At 39.1% G+C, this 25,885-nt stretch overlaps 2 protein-coding genes across 2 annotated transcripts in view; one reads left to right on the forward strand and one right to left on the reverse strand.

Annotated features, from left to right (window-relative positions):
- LOC148863399 (calcium/calmodulin-regulated receptor-like kinase 2) overlaps positions 1 to 3,051 on the reverse strand; it is a 42,597-nt gene extending 39,546 nt beyond the window's left edge. Inside the window, exon 1 of the mRNA XM_088976006.1 lies at positions 2,709 to 3,051. The gene's annotated coding sequence lies outside the window, so the exon portion shown is untranslated. The remainder of the gene's footprint in view (positions 1 to 2,708) is intronic.
- Positions 3,052 to 9,886: 6,835 nt separating this feature from the next.
- Positions 9,887 to 13,558, forward strand: LOC148863400 (putative pentatricopeptide repeat-containing protein At1g13630). Its single transcript, XM_088975372.1, has 3 exons — positions 9,887 to 11,390; positions 11,758 to 13,358; positions 13,513 to 13,558. Exons 1-2 carry the CDS (start codon positions 11,375 to 11,377, stop codon positions 12,294 to 12,296), a joined length of 555 nt encoding a protein of 184 aa, XP_088831498.1. The 5' UTR covers positions 9,887 to 11,374; the 3' UTR covers positions 12,297 to 13,358; positions 13,513 to 13,558.
- Positions 13,559 to 25,885: the final 12,327 nt, after the last annotated feature.

Below are 25,885 nucleotides of genomic sequence, written 5' to 3' on the forward strand. Positions count from 1 at the left end.
TCATCTCAATCTTTAGTGAAGAAGCAAGCTGTTTTCAGGTCTGAAAGCAACACTCAAATTGGGGAGCAGAGTTCAAGTTCGAGACAAGAAGGCCAGCCAGAGAAAGGTTTTATTCATATTTATCAAAAAAAAAAAAGGTTTTATTCAGTGAATGAGAAAGTTGATTGTGCTCCTCCTCCTGTAAGTTGGATCGGCGGACCATCTGATCAAGGGAAGTTAAGCGAAGAGAGTCAAATCATGTCAAAGGATGAGGGGTGTGAAGAAGGAGATAAACAAAAGGATGTGGAAAAGGAAAGGAATGTCAAGGTATTAAAGAGGTCCGTATTAATAGAATAAAAAAAAAAAAAACGGAGTGAAGGACATGGTAAATTCTCTGGACCCTAGAACCAAAAATGTCCAATCTGTCAATTTTGTTGGAGTTCTAAGAAAGGGAGTAAGGAGGAAAGAGAGAGGGGGAGGAGATAGTTGGGAACTTGTTGATCCAAAACCATGGAGGGATTAAATATTGCTGATCTAGCATAGAATTGTTGTGATGTGGTTGGAGAAGAAAAAACGTCTCCAAAAGAAAAGAGTAAGGGTGAGGGAATTGCAGTCAAAACAAATGAAGGAGAGTTAACAAACTTTAATAAAGGGGCTGAAGATGAAGGTGTGGTTTCTCAAGGGCATGATACTATGATAGAGAAGTAAGGACTGAAGATAGTAGGCAAGATACAGGTTTAGCTTATTCTAGAATGTACAAAAGGAAGAGGAATTATCACACAAGACCATTACAAGATAATGATGAATTAGTAAATTTAAGGGGAGAAAAGAGAGAAGACATTTCACATGGAGATGAGGTTACAATGGACAAGACTCATGAAATTGAAGTGACAGTCGATCTGGAAAAGGTGGTGGAAACAGAAGTAGAAGTAAGTAAAGTCTTGGGGTTACTTATTCTTGGAGGGAAGGATTTTACTAGGAAAATGTTTAAAGATTTGGAAGAAAGACATCTGATGCCTTTTTTTTATCAGTAAGACATCTGATGCCTTTGCGGGATAAAGGAGATCTTAGCTTGGGTGCCAAAGAGATTGATGTCAACTCAAGATCAAAGCTTGACCAAAAAAGTTAGTTCAGATTAAAGGAGATGGGGCAGGTTGTAGAGGAGAGTTGGCACAGGATTAGTTTTTTGAGAGAAGCATAGTGCTGGAACTGGAAAGAACTAATGATAGTTAAAAGACACTTGTGAATAAGAAGCCTAAAGTGTCTAAAAGACTGAAAGGAGGCTTGTTTGTAATTGGTCCTGCTAAGAAGGTGAAAAGGTTGAAGAAAATTATCAGGAGAAGCAAATAGGTCTCTAATTAATCTTATGGAGAGAGGGGTTTTTTTGTTCTTTTGTTGTAAGGTGTTCACTGCTGGTCACCTTCCTCTGTATTCTCTCTTTTTAATTTTAATAAAAGTTTTCTTTTATTACCCAAAAATACAACTTTAAAAGGAAAGGAAAAAATGTGATAAACATGGCATTGCTATCAAAACCAGATAACAAACATGATAATAAAGATAAAGATGGAAAGTATGTTGATATGAATTGGCCTAGAAAAGTTCTAGTAAAATAATCAAGATATTATCAAAACAAAAACAGATATTGGAAACCTGGAATGTATGACAGTTACTTGCACAACTTGTGTGACAACGTTGTAAATGCTATGGCCAAAGTGTATTTCATGGTATAAAATATATATTATATAGGTAAACGGAAAGCTATCAAAATCACACAATTAGCACATAAGACATGACCAAACACTTGTAAATGGAATCCTAGTAGCACATCAAAAGGCAAAATTAAGATTTACATAAATGAATGGTTGCTTTCTCATCAAACGTACATATATGGCATGCCTGTTTCGTTTTATCTACTAGAGATTGTACCACGTATATTCTATAGGCTGGATATTGTCCTATCTCCAACCAATATGATAGAATGGGTTGCAAATTAGTCCACCTTATGTCTTTTATTGATTCTCAAATGGATTAGTAGTACTTATCATTTTTTCTTTTTTTAATCAATAAATAGTTTATTATTGTCTAGTTTTATCTTATTAGTCTTCACAAAAAGAGAATAGCCGATCAGACAAATCATTCTCTAGAAACAGAATTCCAATGAGACCAACTTAACTTGTTAGTGGGATGTTAATAAAAAAGCCTTAAGATCATGAAGAAAGCATCAAGACAACATTTGAATTCAATTAATGTTCTTCATCTGATGAAAGAACATATCTTAAATATTTCATTGCTATGGAGATAGAGACTACATGAATACTTCAATCAAATTCGTTAAATTTCTCGACAAGCCGCTAAACCCTGAATGTTCTTCATCTGATGAAAGAACATATCTTAAGTATTTCATTGCTATGGAGATAGAGACTACATGAATACTTCAATCAAATTCATTAAATTTCTCGACAAGCCGCTAACCCCTGAATCCCCTAGTTTATTCCTTATGATCTACTACTGCAAATCCGGTCCTCGATCGACATGTTAGCCAGTAACTTTAAATGGGTTCTCCTGAAACTCAAAAATACGAAGACCCAGGAAGCGAAACTAGCTGGAGACACAAAATAGAACAAAAAAAAAGAATGAAAGAAGAGAAATTGACCGCCAAAATAAGAGCCATTTCAGCAATATTCCGCAAAACCAGTAAAGACCCATCAAGATAAATGAAGCCATCCTACCTTGGGAGCTGATGAAACATGAGAAATCCGAGTTAGATGGTCAGTTCTTGATTTCATCTCAAGACTGCGCTCTGCTTCGTCTGGGAAGACCGGAGAGAGAGGGCCCTTAACAGAAGGGTGGTGGACTTGAGAAAAACGAGAAGTCAAAAGTAACGAAAGAGAGCGGGGAAAAAAAAACATGTCCAAATAAGAAAACTTGGGAATATAAAAACACGAGTTCTTATCAGCGCCCCACAAATCGCGCCAACAACCCACAGGACATCCCAACTGTGTATAGAGAGCATCTTCCGATGGTAAGTACGGAAGATGCTCCCTGTGCACGTTAAGATGTGTGTGGGGCGCCTGCTGTGGGGGCGCTGATGTGATCTGTAAAAACACAAGATTCTCCGTCAGTTAAAATATTAATGGTTGAAACTGGTAGACGATTAACACCAAGACATTAGGCATGGACACTCATCCACCTAAACATATCCGCCTTTACCAGTATTCTGGTCTTGCCGTCTTGCTTAAATTGATCTTCGAAATCGAAACTCGATAGGGACTGGTTGGGCTAATTTGAATTAATGGTCCAGACCAGCCCATATATAAGGTGAATATGGGCTAATTTGAATTTATATATGGGCTAATTTGAATTAATGGGCTTTTACTGCCGAAACTTGTAGCTATTATGTTCTGCACCTGCTCAGAAATTCTCTAGTTACGCCAGTGCTTTAAAATCTGGACTTGGACTTGGACTTGGGACAGATTATCATGGCCCAGGTGGCGTTTTATTAAAATGTTGTTTGGTAAGTTTTTTTAGAAAGTTCTTTTAGACTGTCTAGATGGTCAAAATTCAGAGTTTTTTATTGAACTTTTAAAAACTTGTTTAGAAGGTTATATATCATATATATATAAATCATAAAGCTTTATTTGAATATTCCCAAAATTCATAATTTTTTATCTTTTTGGGTCTTTCCACACATGTATCTTCTCTAAAGAAAAAAAAAAAAAAAAGCCCAAATTCATGCAAGGCGTTTAATGTATAAACAAGAAACCTGAATCATCCCATTTGGGATGTTGATTGAACCGTATTGACTGCGTGGGTTCAAAGAAGTTACTGAAACTAATTTCACGGGAAAATCAATTTCTCAGCTCAACAAGAAATCCACAACTTTGACTGGCGGTCTGCTCCTAGTCTGTAGAATCTTCAAAGTAGCCATGGGCACCTGATTTTGCACTCCTATTCACAGTACGGAGTGCCTTTTCTCGTTTCAAGTAAATAGGGTATTGATATGAGGAGTGAAATTTATATGATTTGAGAACAATTTGTGTCTTACCCCAAAAAAATAAAAGAACAATTAGTGTAGCTCGAATTTAAAAAAAAAAAAAGTTGCACTCCTATTCATCTTACATTTAAATGAAAAGCTAATGATTATGGTTCATGGCTTCTCTTTAGGTGCCACGCTCATAAAGTTTTAACTTTCAAGTGAAGGAGATAATAAATGAAGACATAGCAGGATTCTATTGGTGTTCTTAAGGCTTTCTTCGTTTGCAATGCAAATTTGACATCCATTAGAGTGCAGACTTTGTATCTGAACTTTTTTATGCAAAATTAGCACCACTTCATTACACTTTATTTTTCTCTCATATAAAGCACATAGACCACTCTCACTAAATAACCTTCTTCCCGATTCATTTCTCTTTCATATAAATTGGGGCTACATTGCTTTACTTTTTTTAATACAAATAAAACAAAGTCATATATAAAATAAAAATGAATCAAGATTTACACCCAGCCCACTAGTATTCTCACACATTTATACCAATGCAAATGAAATTTATATTGCAAAAAAAAAAAGGATCCCAACTTTCATTTTTTTAATAACACAAAAGGGAAAATACAGTTTAGGCCAAATGGCCAACTTTTACATCTAATTCCACTTTGGAACAATCAACCTCAAATATACAATAATGTAGGGGGATTTAAGAAAAAAAACAAATTACCGAAATTGCAATGTCAAAATATAGGATATTTTATACTACATACATATTTACTGGTTTTAAATCAGTTTGGATTTGAATTGAATATCCAAACATATAAATGTGTAGGCACATGTTGATTACCACAACTATATTAACACATGATGTGCTAAACCAATGCCACAAAGGTACCTGTGACAAGTTTAGGACTCGGCACAAACATGCGATGAGCTCTGAGTCTGTTCAAGGCCACCGCAGGCCTGTAACAAATCCAAAGTCGTAATACCAAAGACAATCTCTAAGCCATCGCATACCTACGATGAGCATAAAGCCATTGCGAGGCTGCGATGAATTTAGATTCATTGCATATGCGCGATGAGCACGAGCCACTGTGAGTCTGCAATGAACTTAGAGCCATCACAAACATGCGATGAGCTCAAGTACATTGCAAGCTAGAGACAAACAAAGAAATGCATACTTCATCGACGTCACACGTGACAAAATGCCCAGTATGATTAGAAAATACACATGATATTAGTATCAACATCATACGTGTCATGTCATCCTAAGAGATCCACAAAAGGAAGTAGCAAACATATATTATGAGAATCCTCAGACGAAAGGAAACCTCATCCTTAGGATATCTCATAAGATACATGAAGAAACCCTAGCAGTGTTCTTTGACAACTGACACCGAATCTAAGATTCCCTTTCATAATGGTAATAAAACACTTTTAACTCCTTCACTTTGGGGCATCGGAATTTCTCCCTATAAATAGAGGTCTAATTCATAATGAAAATATCATTCTATCATTCCATCATTCTACCATTCTGCCACTCATAACCTTTAAGCCTATCTTTTACCCTTAACCTTCACTCGTCTTTCAATGAGATCCCTGTGCATAACCTTACCACCACACTCACAAATTTGAATGCAGGTATCTCAAATTCTTTATCGAATCAAATATGGATAAAATTGAATTTGATTCAATTCATTTGCAACCTTACGAACCTATTGTTGAATTAAAGATAAGTTACATTGATCCCTTGGACTATGGGGTTAGTGACAATTGCCTCCTAAATTTTCATTTTGCGACATATTCCCCTGAAGTTTCACTTTATGATAAATAGCCCACTTCAATTTAAATATCTAAACAATGTAACGCCATTCAGTTGTTTAATTTTCTTTTCTAAATCTCTAAACTATTTTTTCCTTATCTATTTTAACAAATTATTATTTAATTAGTTTTTTAAATATAATATTGAAGTCTTCTCCTTCGCAAATTTTTGGTGGATTTAATATTAAAGTGAAATGGTGGAAGTTTCTTTTTGATATGCCCAAATTTAAGGTTTCATTTGGTTTTCCAAGTTAATTGGAGGATGGAGTGAATAATTTCCCCTGGCTTATTGGAGAAAAGGAGTGAATGGTTTTTTTATTCCAATATAATGAGAAACATTCATGTTATTGAAATGAAACTTTTTTTTTTTTTGTGTATCAATTGGGGTTTAAGAGAAAAATGTGAGGCGAATAAAATAAGGAAACATTAAGGCTGTGTTTATTTGAGATACAAGTGTAGAATTCGAGTTTGTGGGCGTTTGGTTACTAAACATAAACAAATCATTTAAAGGAGGTGGGGGATGTATTTTCGACTTATTCATATTGTAAAAAGCACATCAATGTATCCATTTTTTTATACAAACTTGTACTATATGGAAAAATCGATGTAAACAGTCATACTAAATGCATCAATCGAGTGTTTGACCAAAATTCATCGTAAATGGAACATGGGTAGTTGAAGCAGTTAATGTTTCCTCCCATGCAAGTTTGTACACATATGGAACAACAACAATATGAGTTTACAACTGTGAAATGACTTTGTGTTTATTGGCTACGTTTGGAATCAATGTAAAATGTTACCAGTGTAAAATACACTAATAACATTTTACATTGACCAGAAATGGCCGTTGTTTAACATCGATTTTCGATGTAAAACTTTAGAATTGATGAGGTTTTACATCGATTAATATAAAATTATACTCCATCCAAATGCACGAAAACTGTACCGAATTATAGTTTTATGTTGATAATAATTATATCTTTTCAAACGCATACAAAACTGAACCGATGTGATGTACAAACGAAGCCTAAAATAATGAGCTATGAATCGGAGTTTGGAGTTCGAACCAAGCAAACTTGCCAAAGATCGAACCTCCGAGAGAGGCAACTGTGGTTTATGGCTTTCCTCGCTCACTCGCTCGGTTGCTTCCCCCGCCCCTCCCCGACAAGTTCGGCTTTAGTCCAAGAACTTTTAGTCAGAGCATCATTCACGCAGCATAAAAAGCGTGCCACGCGTCCTAGAAACATGTGCATACTTGAAATGTGCGAAGTTGGCGGTGACTATTGCTCGCTATTCTTCTCCGTTGTGCTCTCTTCCCACTCCAACCTTTTCCCTCTACATCTACGGGCTACGACACACTAAAAATTTAGTGTCCATTTGGTTCATAGTCGAAATCGGATTCAAAATCCTTTGGAATTGGAATCAGAATGATCAATTCCCATAGTTAGTTTGGTTCAGACAGGAATGAGAATTGAAATTAAAATCAGTAGGAATGGGATTTCATTCCCAAGAGAGAGGTAGAGAATGGCCATTCCCTCAAATGGGGGAATGCCTTTCCAGTAGAAATGGAAATGGGATTCCGATTTCTCTCAACCAAATAGTTAGAGCCTATTCCAATTCCAATTCCAGACCCTATTCTACAAACCAAATGGACCCTTAGAATTTTAGACTCAATTGGCTCTCTTGTCTAGTCGCTTCAGCAATCTGTGTTTAACTTGTCGCTTTTTTGCTTTCGTTTTCTTGGATTCCCATCACAATAGTTTTTTTGCATCTTTCTAATTCAAAAAATACGAACTCGACATAGATCTCTCATTATTAAAAATGAGGATGATCAATGGCTCTTCATTGAACATCCAAAATTTCATTTCCAAATTTACCCCTATTAATAATACAAAATAGCCAAACTAACATATACCCTAATATTTAAAGATTTTAAAAATAAGAAAATGATCAATTTTTTTGATAGAACACCCTGATTTTTATTTACAAATCTACCCCTATTAATAATACAAATTTGAATGGGTCGACAACCAATTTAGCAAATTCATAAGTTTCTATTTTACCCTTATATACAAGAGAGACAAGTGTCCTAAAAAGATGAATACGTGGACATCCAAATTCTCCACGTAATGGTTACCCTATTAAGGTAGTCATAATGTTGGTTAAATTTTTATCAAATATCAATGTGGTTGAACCATGGTTACCGGACTGAAAAAACCAGGAATCAGTCAAGTTACCAGTTTCGTTTTACCCCAGAACCTTTATTTCCCCCAAAACCATAGATTTGGTCAGCAAACTGTTGACCCGTGCAATCGAAATGTTCAACGGTTTAGCTAGTTTTTATTATTATTATTTTAATTTTTTGTTAGAATGGGTCTTTCGTTCGTTTTGAATGGTCAGACCATTCGACAAGGAACCGGACCCCTGACCGATTTGTTGTCCAGGTCGGTTTTAAAAACCTTAGGCTGAACAACTCTCACATTACTCTGGATTGTTTTCATGATATTAAATGGAATTAAATCATCATGATAAGTTCAAAATTTCTCCTTCAATGATAAACTTAATTGATAGGTTGAATGGATGTATCTCCCCATTTTTAATAAAAATGTGATCATATTTATAAAAATCCTCCAAATTTGAACCTAAATAGGGGTGTAGTATTATAGTATTTTATAGGATTTGAATGCTATTTCGTTTTATTTGGATACATAATCAATTCAAAATCCAAAATAAGAGTTCACTCGACAAAGTAGTTAGTTTATTATTATTATTATTTTTTATTTTGCCTAAAATTCTAAATTTTGATTTAACTTGCACTCACTTTTGGTTTCTCTTTTATGCTTATTTTTTTTGGTTAATTTGTTTGAGGTGTATAGCAGTTTATATGAAGAGAAAGGTGATTATACAACCCTATAACTTGCAACTGAGATAGCGGGTTGACTCTTCACTTTGAAACAGCTTTGTAAAGACTTGTTTCTGTTTGACATGGTCGTTTTGGGCTAGTCTATAAGGAATGCTTTCGGATGGAAGGAACATTGCTATTAAATTTATAGATCAAACAAGAAAACAAGAAGAGGAGTTTGAATATTTTTTTTTTGTAATGAAGAGGAGTTTAAATCAGAGAATGATCGAAAATATTTGAACTTACATTTTCCATTTGTGTTATTTTTTCATGCTCAATTGTTAGGTGGTGCCAATGAGTCATTCTCGTTATGTTCACTTGGTAGCTTAGTACCTTTGATTGATTAATGTTCAAATAATGATTATAACGCTAAAGTTGGATTATAAATTCATAGTGAATTTAGTCATTTTTTATCGTTGTCGGGTTATTTTGTGTATTATTTTTTTGGTACTTGAAACTCAATTCACTTCAATTCAAATATGCTATTTTGACTAGTTAGGGGTATTCATTATATGGTTCAAATTGCAAAACTGAACCGAACCAAATCAAGTTTACTGTTTGGTTTGGTTTATTTAATTTTATAAACTGAACTAAACCATAAACTGTAAACTGAAATTATATATATAATATGAACATATGATATATAAATATTATATATAATATATTTAAATGGAATATGTAAAATCATAAATATATAATGTATGCTTTATTTTATAATAAATAATAATTAAAAATTTTTAAGTTTTAATTTTTAGGGGAGGTATTTGGGCTTTCTATTTGGGTTAAGTCCAAAAGAATATAGAATGGTCCAAAGTCCCTAAACCCTATTAGAAACTGTAATAAAACGATTTGATTTGATTTGTTTTTCATATCAAAACGGTTTAATTCGATTTAGAAAATTTTCAAACCATAATTTACCGGTTTGATATGAGATTTTCTTTAGAAAATGAAACATACGAGTGCAACGCACGTGCACCCCACTAGTATAAGAAAAAAGAAGAATATATCTGTTATTTTTTTTAATTGGGGAATTTCATTTCGCGAGATGGAAGAGGATATCTGCCCTCACAAGATTGCTCCCCGATCCGATGTTCACAGTACACGGTCGGGATGTGTTATGGGGCGTTGTGGGGCTAGATTTGAATTCGATCTGGTCGGCCACCAGTACTTATTTGTTCAATGAAATGGCCAGCACAGACGCCGACGCAGCTCTCAGTGATGTTGAAGGGGACGAATGGACGATGCGATTCCGATTGTCCTCAACGACCCATCTCAAGAAGACATATCCGTGGAGAGATTTAGGGAGATCCTTTTGGAGCTTGAGCACGAGCGAAAGGGTAGAGAATCTGTGGAGAGTGCAAAATCCGAGCTTCAGACCTCGTTCAATTGCTTGAAGGTGCTCGCGAATGAGGCAATCAAGAAGCGCGACGAGAGTGGGAGGCAAAGGGAGGAAGCGTTGCGTGAGAAGGAAGAACTTTTGAGATCCAATGAAGGAATTTCAGGGGAATTGGCGGAGGCTTTGAGACTTAAAAATGAATTTCTAAAGCAGAGGGAGGATGTTGCACGACAGTTCGATGAAGCAGTTAAGGTAAGGGACTCGTCGAGATGGGAGGTCGAGGTTGCTGCTCATCTGCTTGTCGAGGTCGCATTTTTCAAGCATGCACACGTTTGTAGGACGCGTGACACGCTCGCTGCACAAGCGGTGCTCTGACCGAGATCGAGAGTGCCTTGAAGCCGAACTCCTTTTCTTCTCGTTTCAAAATTGCCGGGAAACTAACGGCTTTCCGCCTTTCGCAGAACACAGAAAAACTCTTGGAGAGCACGTCCATGCTTAATCTCCTCCGTCAATGGACGTCGTCGCTTCGTTGCCTTCGTACAAGCCAAAATATTACCCATTTCATTCATTTCGTCGTCTTAAAACCCTCCTAATGTAACCGTTTCTATAATTTTTTTTTGTGATGTATTAATTTTTTGGCTATCTATCTCGTCAGCTTTTTTAGGGGCTTGTAAGGAATCAGATGTTTAAGTTACCACCCGTCGTCTTAAAACCCGGGGGTGTTTATCCGACGAGATTACTCCGATGGCTAAGTTACCACCTCTTCTTTCAACATTTTGGCCTCCTTCTGCCCCTGGGGGTGAAGTATTTATATTCTGGAGTCTTAGTGGGCTTGGTGGAGCAGTTTTTAGATTCCCACTGTGATGGGACCTACTTTCGTGTTAGATGGATAAAATGTCATCAAACGGTAATACTGTCACTTCCGTCAAAAGTGGGGAGTAGATGAGATAATATAGTTGTTACAAGTCACAATCCCGTAAAATATGGGGTACGGTGGTGAGCTCCTCGAGGTTGTTAGGTTGACACCTGTGTTAGGCCACTAGGTCAATGCCAAGGCCAGACTACTAGCTTGTGCCAGGGCCAGGCTATCAACTCGTGCCAGGGGCTAGGTCGCGCTTGTGCCAGGCCGCCTGATGGGACACCATTAACCTAACAAAGACAAGTTATTGTCAAAGGGATCCGAGGTGTCACCTAGTTGTTCTGAGTTGCGATGACTATTCCCTCTATCTCTCCGCCTCAAGCCCTGGAGACGATTCCATCTATTTATCCATATCCCACGATAGTGACCTCGTTCCATAAATTCTTAATGGTTTAAAAAGCTTTGGAGGAGTTGCGTCGGTTTTTAAGGTGGATGCTGGAGGAAGAAGGTATATTCTTTTGCTATTTTTTTTTAGTGTTAAAAATGATTAATTTTTTTTTTGTCGTATCGTTGCAGTTTGCTTGCTTTTTCACGTTGAATCTTATTATTGGTGAAACCCATATAGTCTCTATGATCAAATTGCTAGCTGTAGTAGAATTTTTTTCTTGATCAGAAAGCTGCAGTAGAATATTTTTTTTTTGTCGTATCGTTGTAGTTTGCTTGCTTTTTTCACGTTGAATCTTATTTTTGGTGAAACCCATATAGTCTATATAATCAGATTGCTAGCTTTAGTAGATTTTTTTTTTTTTTTTTTATCAGAAAGTTGCAGTAGAATATTCATCAGTCATGTATTGGTTTGCTATTATTTAATATAGGATGCGATTCGGCGCCTTCTCTCTGTGAGCTTCTGAGTAATAATTTCAGGGGCTGGGAATCCACTAGTCTGGTATGGGATGTGTTGGCTGATGGTTATTCAAGATGTGAGATGATTAACGATGCACTCATTGTTCTCGGTAAGATGAAGAACTTGAACTTTAGAGTTTCAACATCAACCTATAACAGTTTGATGTACAACCTGAAGCACACAGATATCGTATGGGACATGGATATCATATGGGATATATACCATAAAATCAAAGCCAGTGAGGTGCCTCAGAATGAATATACCTATGCCATATTTATAGATGGTTTATGCAAGCATTTGAGATTACGAGATGCAATGAAGTTATTTTGGGAGACTAAGGAAAAGGAATCTAGATCTTATATTGTCTCTCTGAATACCCTCATGTCAGGGTTCTGTAAACTGGGTTTTGTAGATTTTGCCAAGTCATTTCTTTGCATGATGCTAAAGTATGGAGTGAGTCCTGATGCATACAGTTATAGTATTCTTATTCATGGGCTATGTGTTGCATGATCAGTGGAGGAAGCTTTGGAGTTCTCTGAGGACATGGAGAGACGTGGTATTGAGCCTGATGTAGTAACCTATAATATTCTTGTTAATGGATTCCATTTACTTGGTGAAATGACTGGGGCTCAGATGGTCATTCAGAAGATGCTACACAAAGGGCTAAACCCAGATATTGTTACATACACGATACTGATCTGTGGACACTGCCAGATAGGCAGTGTTGAGGAAGGCTTGAAGTTGCGGGAAGAGATGGTTTTAAGGGGTCTCCAGTTAAATAACATTACATACAGTGTTCTTCTTAGTTGTCTTTGTAAAAAAGGACAGGTTGATGAGGCCATAAAACTTCTTTATGAAATGGAAGCTACTGGACTTGAGCCAGATGTTATTACTTATTCAATTTTAATCCATGGTTTCTGCAAGAAAGGGGACATAGGGAAGGCCATTCAGTTGTGTTGAGAAATGAGATTGAAGAACATGATTGCCAACTCCTTTGCTCATGGTGCTATTCTATCTGGCCTGTGCCAGAAGGGATTGATATCAGAGGCAAGAACACATTTCCATATCCAAATTCAGAGAGACTTGCATATAGACATTATTTTGTATAATATAATGATTTTTGGATATCAGAGGCAAGAACACATTGTGCAAAGGGTGATGCATATAAGACAGCTTTTCTATTCAATCAAATGGCAGAGATGGGCTTTGAGATATATTTGAGAGATTATAGTGCTGTGATTAATAGACTGTGCAAAAGGAGTTTGATAAATGAAGCAAAAAAAATTCTCTGCATCATGCTATTTGATGGTATTTCTCCTGATCATTGGATGATGCTCAATGCTTTTCACCTGGAAGGTGATCTTAGTTCAGCATCTGAACTGCAAGCTAAGGTGAAAAGAAGTGGTTTGGTCATTGATTAACTCTGAGAGACAGAGAGAAGTAATGGTCTTCCATTGCTTGATCCTATATAGCAGTTTGGTGGACTAGGAATTAAGTTACCCTGGAGTTTCCCTGCATTTTCACCTTTGACTGCAGGCTTAACTTGACAAAGCCTCATCCAAACAGAGCCTGGTAAGCTAAATGAATCTCACTATTTGCTTCTATTTTATCAAAAAGCCATATTTTCTATTAAATTGTGAGTGACCAGGTCTTCTACCATAATTTTGACTAACATCCTCTTCACTCTCCGTCTGGCACTTGACTTGTACCGGATCCTTGAGTGCAGATTTGAATCTGCTGGTAGCATTGCGCTAGTCACATAAAAGCATCAGGCATTAACCATCCTCCTTGTTTTTTTTTTTCCTTTCATTTTTCACTTAAGTGTAAAAACCCTACCCCAACCTAGATTTTTCTCCACTGCAGTGTCTCACACTCCACTGGCATTCCAACCAAACACCGACACACATATGTTCTTGTTCATGGATGACGTAGCAGACTGACTGAAACAACTACAGGTAAATGGCTATGTTCTTTTCCTTTTCCTTTTCTTATTCTTTTATTCATCATATGGTAGATGATCCTTTTTTAACGCTATTTGCTCTGTTTTTATAGATGAAAGATTTCAAAGCACAATATCTATCAAAAAAAGATTTCAAAACACAACATAAGATTAAGAATAAGAAACCAAATGGGAAGCCCCCCCGTTCTGGCACTGTTGTGTTCCTGTGCTCCATGAATCCTAACATATACAGAGTCTTGTCTTCCTGTGCTCCATGAATCCTAACATATACAGAGTCTGTAACAGACTGATTAAAGAATTCACCTCCCAGTCGTTTAGGTTCCTCTGGAATTGGGGATTCCATACACAACTCCCGTTCTGTCTATTCATATAGTCTGGCACTGTTACACTCTTGTCCACAACAATCTCAAAGAGATCAGGATACCTGTCCATAAGGGGGCCATCTTTGGCCATTACCAATTTCATACTTTATTCCCCTAACGGAGTGTGGGTGAATTTTTTTAATCGCCTTCCAGATTGAACAGCCATGGGAAGATCTTATATTCTCTCTCTCCCATTCTCTGCTACTAAAGTCATACTTGGCAATGATTAGCCTTATCCATAGACTGTTTCAGCTACTTACTGAACCTCCACAGCCACTTTCCTTGCAAGGCAGTCTTGACTTTCTTTAGTCTTTTGATCCCCAGTAGGGGTGTCAATTGGACTGGATTTGGTCCAATCCGATCCAATCCAATGTGAGTCCATTCTAAATGGACCAGGTCCAATCCAATCCAATGAATATTTTGGACCAATTTGGACCGATCCAATTCAATGTCTGGACCGCCCAATCTGTTTAAATTCATTTTGGTTTAGATTGGTTTCAACCCAAACCTGGAAATCCTTGAATGAGTTCCTCCTTGCAGTGGCCAAAACAATCTTGCCTGCAACTATAAATCACTGTTATCAAAGTAAATAGTTCCGTTAGGGAACAGAGAACAAAAATTATCAATGGTGAGGAATAAAAGGTGGGTGAACTGGTGAATAATATAACACGTAGAGATGATGAGAGCTTGAGCAGTGAGATTCAGGTGAGCTCTAGCCCAAGGGAGAAAGAGGGAAAAGAGACGGGAAGAGGCGGAGAGCCAAGAATGTTAGTTGGACTCGCCCGTCGAGTTATTGCGTGAACAAGGGGAACTACTCACCTTCCTGGTAGCCGCCCCATTGGCTGCCATTTTTGGCCTATTGCCGCGATTTCCAATCGAATGGCTCCTGGAGAATGGCCATATGTTGATGTTGAGCTCCGCAGTGCTCGTGCCATTGCTGCTCTTTCTCTCTGCCGGTCTCTGCTGTCAATGACAACCGTTCGTGCCAAAGGGGAAAAGCTCCTCGGTCGAGCTCTTCCACTGGTGGAGCTGGCACCAGCCCTGATTCTATGACGCTCGTCAATAATTTATTCTCTGAAAACGATCCTGAGTCAGACTGTCGGTCTTTATTGCAGCTTCTCGTCGGGGCCATGGCTTCGAGTTGTTGTTGCCAGTACGAGACCCAATTTTTCACGGATAATTCAACCCAGGAGTCCTCCAAGTAGAAGGATTTAGGGGCGGGGAACTGATTTGTTCGAGACTTAGATTTTTAATCATTTCAGTTGTGATTCCCAAAGTTAAACATGGTGGGGTTTTAGCCAATGAAGATGAAGCAGCAGGATTTCAAAATTAAACTGGGCCGTGGTTCCCAAAGTAAAACTGGTTGAGTTTTCACAGGTAGGAGTAGGAGAGCGATACGCTCAAGTTATCTAACAAGAGGGAGAAGGATCTAGAATAAGGAGAAGAGAGAGAGAGAGAGTTTGTTTGTAGAAAAGCCAATGCCAACTCCATTCATTCAGGCTATATTTATAGCCTTATGGTGCTACAAACTGGGAGTAGAAATAGGAACTACTGCCCTTTAATCTTAGGAGCTTATCAAAAAAAAAAAAAAAAAAAAACAGAATGCACTTATCTAGGAAACAGAATGCACTTATTTAGGAACAGAAATTGAAGACTTATCTAATGCACTTATCTAGGAAAAAGAATGCACTTATCTAGGAACAGAATTGAAGACTTATCTATTCTAACAGAATTAAAACTGAATGGATAAGGCTTATCCCAACTAAGAGCTAACATGACTGGGTCTTCTGCTGCTATCCACTTTGACCGGGTCGTTGGCTGCTGCATGCATGCATGTATCATTCTCTTCCCCCCCTGAAGGACCCTTGTCCGCAAGGAAGTCGGGATAAGCTTTTCTGAAGCGCCATTCATTCTCCCAGGTTGCATCCTCAGCTGGCGCCCCAATCCATTTGACCAAGACTTCGGATTTTGGGCGGTATTTGCCCTTGTAAATAATACGGCGATCCAGGATTGCTTCCGGTTGGAGTAGGATGGTCGAAGTATCCGAGATTGGAGGAAGCTGAGTGGAAGTAGGGGTGATGGGTCCCAAGTGCTTCCGCAACAAACTGACATGAAACACATTGTGGATTTGAGAGCCGGGGGGCAAGGCTAAGCGGTAGGCTACTGGACCAATCTTCTCAATGATTGGGTACGGCCCAAAATAACGTGGGGCGAGCTTCATGGAATGCCGAAACGCCACCGAGGTCTGCTGGTAAGGTTGTAGCTTCACATACATGAAGTCACCTGCTACGAACGAGACTTCTCGTCGGTGCTGGTCCGCTTGACATTTCATCCGGTTCCGGGCTACCTGGAGGTTATGTTGTAGCTCGCGTAGGATGATGTCCCGGTCACGCAAGTATTCGTCAACTGCCCCTACTCGAGCTGTACCCGATACATAGGTCAGGAGACTACGGGGTGGGATTCCGTAGACTGCTTCGAAGGGTGTCATTTTGGTGGAAGAGTGAGTGGAGGTGTTGTAGCTGTATTCTGCCCAAGGAACCCACTCTACCCATTTTCGCGGCTGGTCACCTGCAAAGCACCGTAGATATTGCTCCAACGTCCGGTTAACAACTTCGGTTTGCCCATCGGTTTGGGGGTGGTAACTGGAGCTCATACACAATTTCGTCCCATGCATCTGAAAAAGTGTCTGCCAGAATGAGCTGATGAATACCTTGTCACGGTCGCTAACAATGGATGTTGGTATTTCGTGTAGGCGGACAACGTTGGCAACAAATGCCTTCGCGACTGTGGTGGCAGTGAATGGGTGTTTTAAGGGAATGAAGTGGGCATATTTTGTCAACCGATCCACAATTACCATGATAACCGTGTACCCATTGGAGGAAGGCAATCATTCGATGAAGTCCATGGAGATGTCTGTCCACATTTGAGTAGGAATTGGTAATGGCTGAAGCAATCCCGTTGGTCTCATGCAATCTGTTTTGAAGCGCTGACATACGTCACATTGTTGCAAGAACTCCTTCACCGTCCGACGCATGTGGGGCCAAAGGAAGCTGTGCTTGATGCGAGAGAGGGTCTTATGAAACCCAAAGTGTCCCCCTACAGGGGATGAGTGGCAGTCCGCCACCACCTTTGAAATCAAGGTGGAGGCGGGGCTCAAATAAATCTTGTCCCCCTTGAACCATACCCCATCCCGTTGAAGCAACTTGTGGGAGGGTCGCTTTTTCATCAATTCCCCATAAAAAGGTGTCTTGTTTGACCTCTTCTTGTAGCATCGGCCACCAGTCTGCGTGTGGTATAGAGATGGAAAGAAACTGAAATTCAGCCATACGTGACAAGGAATCCGCACCTTGGTTCTCAGCCCCTTTTTTATACTCGATCTCATAGTCGTAGCCCAGTATCTTTGGCAGCCACCGCGTTTGTGCCGGTGTGGTTATCCTCTGCTCGAGTAAATATTTAAGACTTTTTTGGTCGGTGCGGACTGTGAATGGTTTCCCAAGCAGATATGGGTGCCATTTCTTAACGGCTTTGACAATAGCTAACATCTCCTTCTCATAGGTGGATAATGCCAAGGCTGAACCTTTCAATGCTTCACTGAAGTAGGCCACCGGTCGGTTTTGCTGGATGAGGATGGCGCCAATCCCGGTTCCACTTGCATCGCATTCAATTACAAACCGTTGGGAGAAATCTGGTAGATGTAGGATTGGCGGTGAAGTGAGTGCCTTCTTCAATTGCTGAAAGGCCAGCTCTGCTGCCTCGTTCCATTGAAATCCCCCTTTGGTCAATAGTTGGGTTAAGGGAGCTGCAATGCTTCCGAAGTCGCGGATGAACTTCCGGTAATATCCTGCTAACCCGAGGAAGCCACGGACCCCCTTTGCTGATGTCGGTGTAGGCCATGCGAGAACAACTTGTATTTTGGATGGATCAACGGACACGCCTTGTTCTGAAATCACATGACCCAAGTACTCGACCTGCGAAACCCCAAATTGACATTTTGACATTTTTGCAAATAATTTGTTAGAGGATAATACAGTTAGAACAACTCTCAAATGAGATAGGTGGTCTTCCCATGATTTAGAATAAACCAGAATGTCGTCGAAGAAGACCAAAATAAATTTCCGGAGGTATGGGCGGAAGAGGTCGTTCATGAGGCTTTGAAAAGTTGCAGGTGCATTCGTCAAGCCGAACGGCATCACTAAGAACTCGTAATGCCCTTCATGTGTTCGGAAAGCCGTTTTAGGAACGTCTTCTTCTTGCACTCGAATCTGATGGTATCCCGACTGTAGATCTAGTTTGGAGTAAAATTTGGTGCCGTAGAGCTCATCTAATAATTCATCAATCACGGGAATGGGATATTTGTTTTTAGTAGTGATTTCGTTCAGTGCTCGGTAATCCACGCAAAACCGCCAAGCTCCATCAGCCTTCTTCACTAGCAAAACCGGTGATGAGAATGGGCTATTGCTTGGTCTTATCAGCCCTGTCTGCAAAAGCTCCTTCACCATCTTCTCTATTTCGGTCTTCTGGTAATACGGGTATCGATATGGCCTCACACTCACCGGTCCTTTGTCGGGAAACAGTGCAATCCGGTGGTCATGTGGTCGTTTAGGAGGCAGGCTTGTGGGCGGCTCAAACACATGGGAAAATTCGGTGAGAAGGTGGTCCATCTCGGGTGGAAGAAAACCTGGTTGGCCGCTGCTATGTGAAGGAACTATTTGAAAAAAAAATCCCGTACCTTGTAACCCATTGCATTCCTTGTTGGTTAAGGCTTCGATGCTGGCTCGTCCCAATCCTTGGAAGGTGCAAGAGAGTCCCTCCTTTTTGAACGTCAAGGTTAGTTGTTTGTAATCCATCTCGACGGGTCCAAGCGTCTCTAGTCATTGTACTCCCAACACCAACTGGCATGCTGCGACGGGAAGAACATAATAGTCAGCGGTAACGGGGTGTCCTTGAATGCGAGGGTGAGAGATCGGCACTGCCCCATACACTCGATCTTTTCACGGTTGGCCACCATAACTTGAAATTTCTTGTGTCGGTTCACTGGCAACCCGAGCTTGGAGACGATGGCTTGGTCAATGAAGTTGTGGGTGCTGCCGCCATCAATTAATACGGTCACGTTCTTGTTTTTCAGTTTCCCAAGAACACGTATGGTTTGCGGGTGCTCAGCTCCTGCAATAGCGTGGAAGGAGATTTCAGGGATGGCTTCTTGGTTTTCCTCCTCTGATTCGACAGTCTCCGCGTCCGCCGGTTCCGGATCCTCAATAATGAACAGTTGTGGACGTGCACAACGGTGGTCGGAGGTGAACTTCTCATCACAGTAGTAACACAACCCCTTCTCACGACGTTCTCGCGCCTCCTGGTTGGTGAGTCACCAGAATGTTGAGGAAGGAGCACTGGAAACCTGGTTCGCGCGCGAGCTTGGTGGAGGCCCAAGTACACTGGCCATGGGGTTGGGCGACGCCTTCTGGGTTGTCATGGCTGATGGGGATCGAATCGGTTGGCTAGCTCTCCGTTGTAAGTGATTTCGTTCCTCAATTAACCGGGCCACTCCAATCGCCTCTATCAAAGTTCGAGGCTGCTTGATCTTCACATCTAAACGAACGTCATCACGAAGTCCTGCAATGAAACAGCCAATGAGAAAGCTCTCGGGCAGGCCGTCAACTTGGTGAGAGAGCCTCTCGAAGGCTTCTTGATAAGCCGTCACAGTGGTGGTTTGCTTTAGGCGGGTTAATGCCTCTGATGGGTCCTCGTAGTCGGTGGGGCCGAACCGTTGTAACACCGCTTTGGAGAGTTCTTCCCATGTGAGCGGTCCGCGATGCTTGGTCAACCACCTGTGCCACTGTAAGGCGATGCCTTCCAAATGGAAGGAAGCTAGCTGCACCTGTTGGTCCGGAACAATATTTTGAAATTCAAAATACTGCTCCGCCTTGTAAATCGAACCGCTCGGATCATCCCCATTAAATTTTGGGAATGACAGCTTGACGTGTTGATGAGGGTGGTCATGGGTGGAGCTTGAACGGGAAGTATGGGGCTGTGAGGATTCTTCATGGGCGAAGGGGTTGGTGTCGGGAGTGGTATTGGGAGTGGTTCGTGAGGCTCGAAGGGCTTGGAGTTCAGTTAACACTGCTTGCAAGACAGTGTTCATTTGGTCGAAGCTCGACTCATGTCGTGCTAAGGTTTCATTGACCTCATTGCGGAACTCTGCGTTAGTCTTTCCACGGGTGTCCATGGTCGAACCGGCTCTGATACCAATGATACGCTCAAGTTATCTAACAAGAGGGAGAAGGATCTAGAATAAGGAGAAGAGAGAGAGAGAGAGTTTGTTTGTAGAAAAGCCAATGCCAACTCCATTCATTCAGGCTATATTTATAGCCTTATGGTGCTACAAACTGGGAGTAGAAATAGGAACTACTGCCCCTTAATCTTAGGAGTTTATCAACAAAAAAAAAAATAGAATGCACTTATCTAGGAACAGAAATTGAAGACTTATCTAATGCACTTATCTAGAAAACAGAATGCACTTATCTAGGAACAGAATTGAAGACTTATCTATTCTAACAGAATTAAAACTGAATGGATAAGGCTTATCCCAACTAAGAGCTAATATGACTGGGTCTTCTGCTGCTATCCACTTTGACCGGGTCATCAGCTGCTGCATGCATGCACGTATCAGAGAGAGGGAGAGAGAGAGAGAGGAGACCGATCAGATTAGTAGGGGTTTCACAACTAGAGCGAGCAAGCGAGCGAGAGATCAACTCGGCCTTGATTTAGTTCCTTGTCGCTATTTGGCGCCCTTTCTTCCGTCTTGACGTAAGGGCAATAACAACTTTTTGTGTCTCTCCGATTTAACGACAATGATTCTCGGAAATAGTAAGGGTACTTTAATAAATTTGTCCTATTTATCAAACACACCACCTACAATTAATTATAAAAGATATCTTAGACTCGGTTTGAAAAGAATATAAAGTATGTATAATGTAAATACGTACAAAATACAAGGTTTTATAATTCAGATTTTACACTTTATACAAAATTTTACACTTTATATATTTGTATTTATACTTCTAAATTGAATCTAACATATTTGTATTTGTATTTCCAAATTGAGTCATGTAGGTACAATTATGTACAGTATATATACATATAAAATACAAGGTTTTGCATTTTATATATTTGTATTTTTACTCCTTCCAGAGCCTATGAAAAATCAAAAAAAAAAAATTAAAATGTTTTTATTGGTTTGTAGTTGTGTTTGCGTTTTGTCTTATTTACAAACACACCACGATGGAAACGGGCGTTACTTATGCTGTTGCTGGCTAAAACCAGAATAATGCTTTAACAACATCCTTCTAATACCTATAAACTAAAAAAAGAGGTGTCACCCATATTAATATTTAATAGACACAAATACACATCTGAGTATTTTTGAATACAACTTTTATATCTTTTCATACCGTGGGACCAGCAAGCATTATATGATCATATTTTTGAATTTCTATCATCTTTTGAAAATATAAAGATCTTGTATGTAAGCAGGGATGTTGTTTTGCCAGCCCATGAATTAACAAGGAGGACTCGGCATATGAACTCTTTTGTAAATAGTTATATCAGCTCTGTAAACTTAATTCATTTTTTTGTGGAACCATGTAAAGGGATCCAAATGTTTTCTTAACCTTCCCCTTTAATGAAGTCTAGTTGATCTTTGAGAAAAAAAAATGATTGCATGAAAAAAGGCTCATTGACGTTACTCATGATCTCCTCCCCATATATTCTTTTCACATTTTTATTTAGGGTAAAATACAAAAACCTCCCCTGAATATTTGACGATCATAAAAGCCTTTCTTATAGTTTCGTTATAATAAATAGCTCCCTTGACCTTTTGTGAAACTCAACAAAACCCCCCCTTCCGTTATTGACCTAGATGGAAATGTATACATTAAAAAAAATTATCCCTAAGGCATCATTTAAGGAAATCATAAAATATCATATCATAAAATATCATATTTGACCTAACAAATAAACACGAACTAGCTACAACCATGGCCATCAAACCACTCTCATTCTAATGAAAGAGGGGATCCTCAGCTGAATTCGTTCATTTTCATTTGAACAAATTCTTTATCTCACTTAAGCCCAAACATTTGCTGTTCAAAAGGTATATCAGAATACCTTTATCATTGATGCCACACATCTGCACTTTTAGAATTTTAGAATCTTCAATCCATTTGGCATCATCTCCATTTAATCTGTTAGCATGTGCTTTCTTCAGGGCTAACTGCTACTCAACAATTTTGCTTTGTATTGTTTTCTTTTTGGAACTTCAAAAAGACGATTAGGGCTCTAATGGTAATTGATAAAGTCAATGGGAATTGATCAGTTAGTCATTGTAATCAATACTAAACCCAATGGCTAATTTGACTAGTTTTCTGTGCAAAGGAGATTTTATGAGCAAAGTTATAACAAAAGCATTGTCTTTACTCTGGACTTCAAATCTAAAACTTGTATCAGGAACAAAGAGGCCGGCACTTACCAAACAATGGTTCTGATGTAGTTGTATAAACTGTTTGGACGCTAGGAAGTTGCTTACCTAAGTGTTGCATAAACATTCAAAATTCACTTTAGTGTTCATAGGAACTGAGATAGTGGCTAAGAAAAAATGATATTGTTTAGACTTTGAAGCCATAGTTGCAGTTTTAGTGTCTTCCTTAGCTAAAGCTTCATAAGAACTACTCGTTGCAATATGGAATTGAAATTTGGGTACTTTGATCATAGAAATGTGCTTCCCTTCACCAATGCTCTTTTGGCCTTTGAGGTTGCAGCAGTGTGGCTCTGGAATGCTGATAATATGGGAAAATTTTAAAAATTGAAGCGCTTTTGAATTTCAAACAACGAATTTAGAGCTGCATGGGTTCTTGGGTCATCACCATGTTAGTTTTTCCAAGTGACGCTGGTGCAACCTCTCATTTCTTTCTTTCTCAGTTATCACATCAAAGAGAGTTCTAAATGTGGCTATTACACATCTAATAGATAGGCAAGAATTATTTGTAGAGAAAGAGATGAACAAGGATCATGGCATATATTTAAAAATTGAAATATTGAATTAAGTTATTCCATTATCTTTTAGAGTTGGAAAAACAATTATAATACATGGCCATTACTTTTAAGCCAATAAAAGTGCAAATTGGTTGATATGAACTCTCAAATTGTGCTTGTGCTTTACTGTTTTAATCTATTTAGTCTTTAGAAGAGAAGAAACTATTTATGGTGGGTATGACCTCAAGCAGATGTGTACAGAGGAACTTGTGGAGTCCGTGTTCCACATATTTCTCTCCTTCCATAATCAAGTGTGGGTGGGTATGGATTCAACTAGTTATTTGTTGGGTGAGACATCAGTTCCCGTGTTTACTCAGCCTAGGAGAATAAAACAAATGCAAAGAGAAACAAGGTAGTATGGACGTGGCAGGGGAAACAAGGATGTGAGTTTGTTTTCTCGGCAACGGAATTCAAGAGGAAGCTTGCAGTCATTGATGACATTTATAATGGCAGAGAGACGACAGGCGAACTTTTTCTTTTTGGGCTTGGACAAGCCGATGATGACTCAGTTGGGTTTTCTGGCTGGTCTGGTGAGGAAGACACATATCTAGGTCTGAGTCTAGCCTGACCAATGGGAAGGAATAACGCAAAGACTTGCCTTGATCTCGGCAGAAGCACTGGTGTCAATGCTATTGCCGCATGAGTCGTTAGTGACGTTTTCCATTTGGGCCAATAACAAAAGGGTAAAAATTAGTATTCAAAAAGTTATGCATTAGTTAACGTTTTCTGTCTTGGTGAGTGACAGAAGCTAGGGAAGTTTTTGTCGAGTTTTTTAAAAGTTTAGGGAGGTATTTGTTATAATGAAATTATAGGGGAGATTTTTATGATTGCCACAAACTTTAGGAAAAGTTTTTATATGTTTCCTTTAATCCACAGGACACTACTCCGCCTTTAAATTAGGAACATCTCCTCCTTTATGAGACATGTCTAATGGAAATCGGATTTAGTCCTCAGAAGACTATGTTCACACCGTTTGTATAATACCTTGTAGTTTTATATTAGGAATGCAGGGCTAGAAGACTGTGAATACCAACTGTCCCAATGACATGTCTAATGGAAATCAGATTTGGTCCTCACCCCGTTTATATAGTCCCTTATAATTTTATATTGGGAATGCAGAGCTACAAGAGTAACAAGATTGTGAACACGAACTGTCCCAATGGGCTGATGTAACCCTGACGTAACAGTTATAAGAGTAATAATATGATAACCAATTTGGAGCAGCTGAGATATCAAAGGCAGGGATGTATGAGCGTTGCTGGAGTTGTGAACCATTACACATTCATACTCTTAGTGGCAAGGTTAAAACGAATTTGGATTAGTGGACTGTGGATCCAATGATAGGTTTTACGCTAGTAATAAATTTATGGGCTCTGAAAGGTGTGGGCCTTTGATTCCAAAAATCAATAGTATCGGTTCCATTTAAAAAATAGGGGTTTTACCGTTCAGTCTATATCTGAATTTTTAGTTCTATCATACAATTGGGGTTAGGTGTCAGTTTGGAATTGATGCCAATTTACAGGCAGGTATGGGTGTTATAAGTGGAGGTGATCATAAATTTGAATTGTTGTAGGTCTAGTTCAAATCTGAATTCTGAGGTGAAGTGCAGTCTAAAAGTCCCTAAACAATAAGCCTTGGATGAGCACCCCTAAATATCTTTGTGCTTGTTTGACAAGTTTTTTCCAGAAGATCTGCTATAAGATATGATAGTTAAAAGACAGGATAAGCTTTTGCAAATGGATCTTAGAAGACCAAAGACTCTTTGGTTGAAATATTTTTCATATATTTCATGAAAGACTATAAAAATTAGAAGACCGTTTGGTAATGTGATAAAAATATGTATTATATATATATATATATTTATATATATAAGAATGTCTTGTGAATGGGCCAATGAATCTTTCATTTAACACATGGGATTCACATGCATTTTTTAAGATAGACCCCACATACCATTGGTGGACATGCATGTGGGGTCCATGTGTGGATATGTATGTGGGGCTCATGTACATTTTATAAGGTGGGCTCGACATACCATTGGTGGACATGCATGTGGGGTTTATCTGTGGACATGTATATGGGGCCCACATGCATTTTACAAGGTGGACCCCACATACTATTGGTGGATATGTATGTAGGGTCATGTATGGGGCTTATATACATTTTACAAGGTGAGCCTCATATACTATTAGTGGACATGCATGTGGAGTCCATGTGTGGACATGTATGTGGGGCCTATATATATTTTTCAAAGTTACCCCATATAATACTTAATGTGAGCCTACATACATTTTTAAAGGTGGGCCCCACATACCATTAGTAGGTCCTACTTACACATTTAAATAGATTTTTTGTAAAAAGATAACCCGTTTTCTCCCAAGAGTGTGTATCTTGCCACATGTTCGAAGAAGATGGGAGGCGCTAAAAGATTGTAAAAGGTTCATTTGAAGCTTCCTAAAAATACCCAAATTAGGGTCGTTAGCGTCTTTTATGGGTTAGAGCTTTTTCTCAATAGATCTTTCTATTGCCAAAGGGAAAAAGCCTATAATTCAGACTTTCAAGCTTCTAATAATGCAAAACACACATGGAAAGACTTGCCAATCGCGGCCTTTTATCTTTGGTTAATCGTCCAAATCAGTACTTGGCCTAACAGGCAATGGTGAAATTTCTTTTGTACATGCGCGAGACAG

The sequence above is a fragment of the Nelumbo lutea genome, chromosome 3 (assembly GCF_056320005.1).
Source record: "Nelumbo lutea isolate HS-2025 chromosome 3, American lotus-T2T, whole genome shotgun sequence".
Lineage (NCBI taxonomy): Eukaryota > Viridiplantae > Streptophyta > Magnoliopsida > Proteales > Nelumbonaceae > Nelumbo > Nelumbo lutea.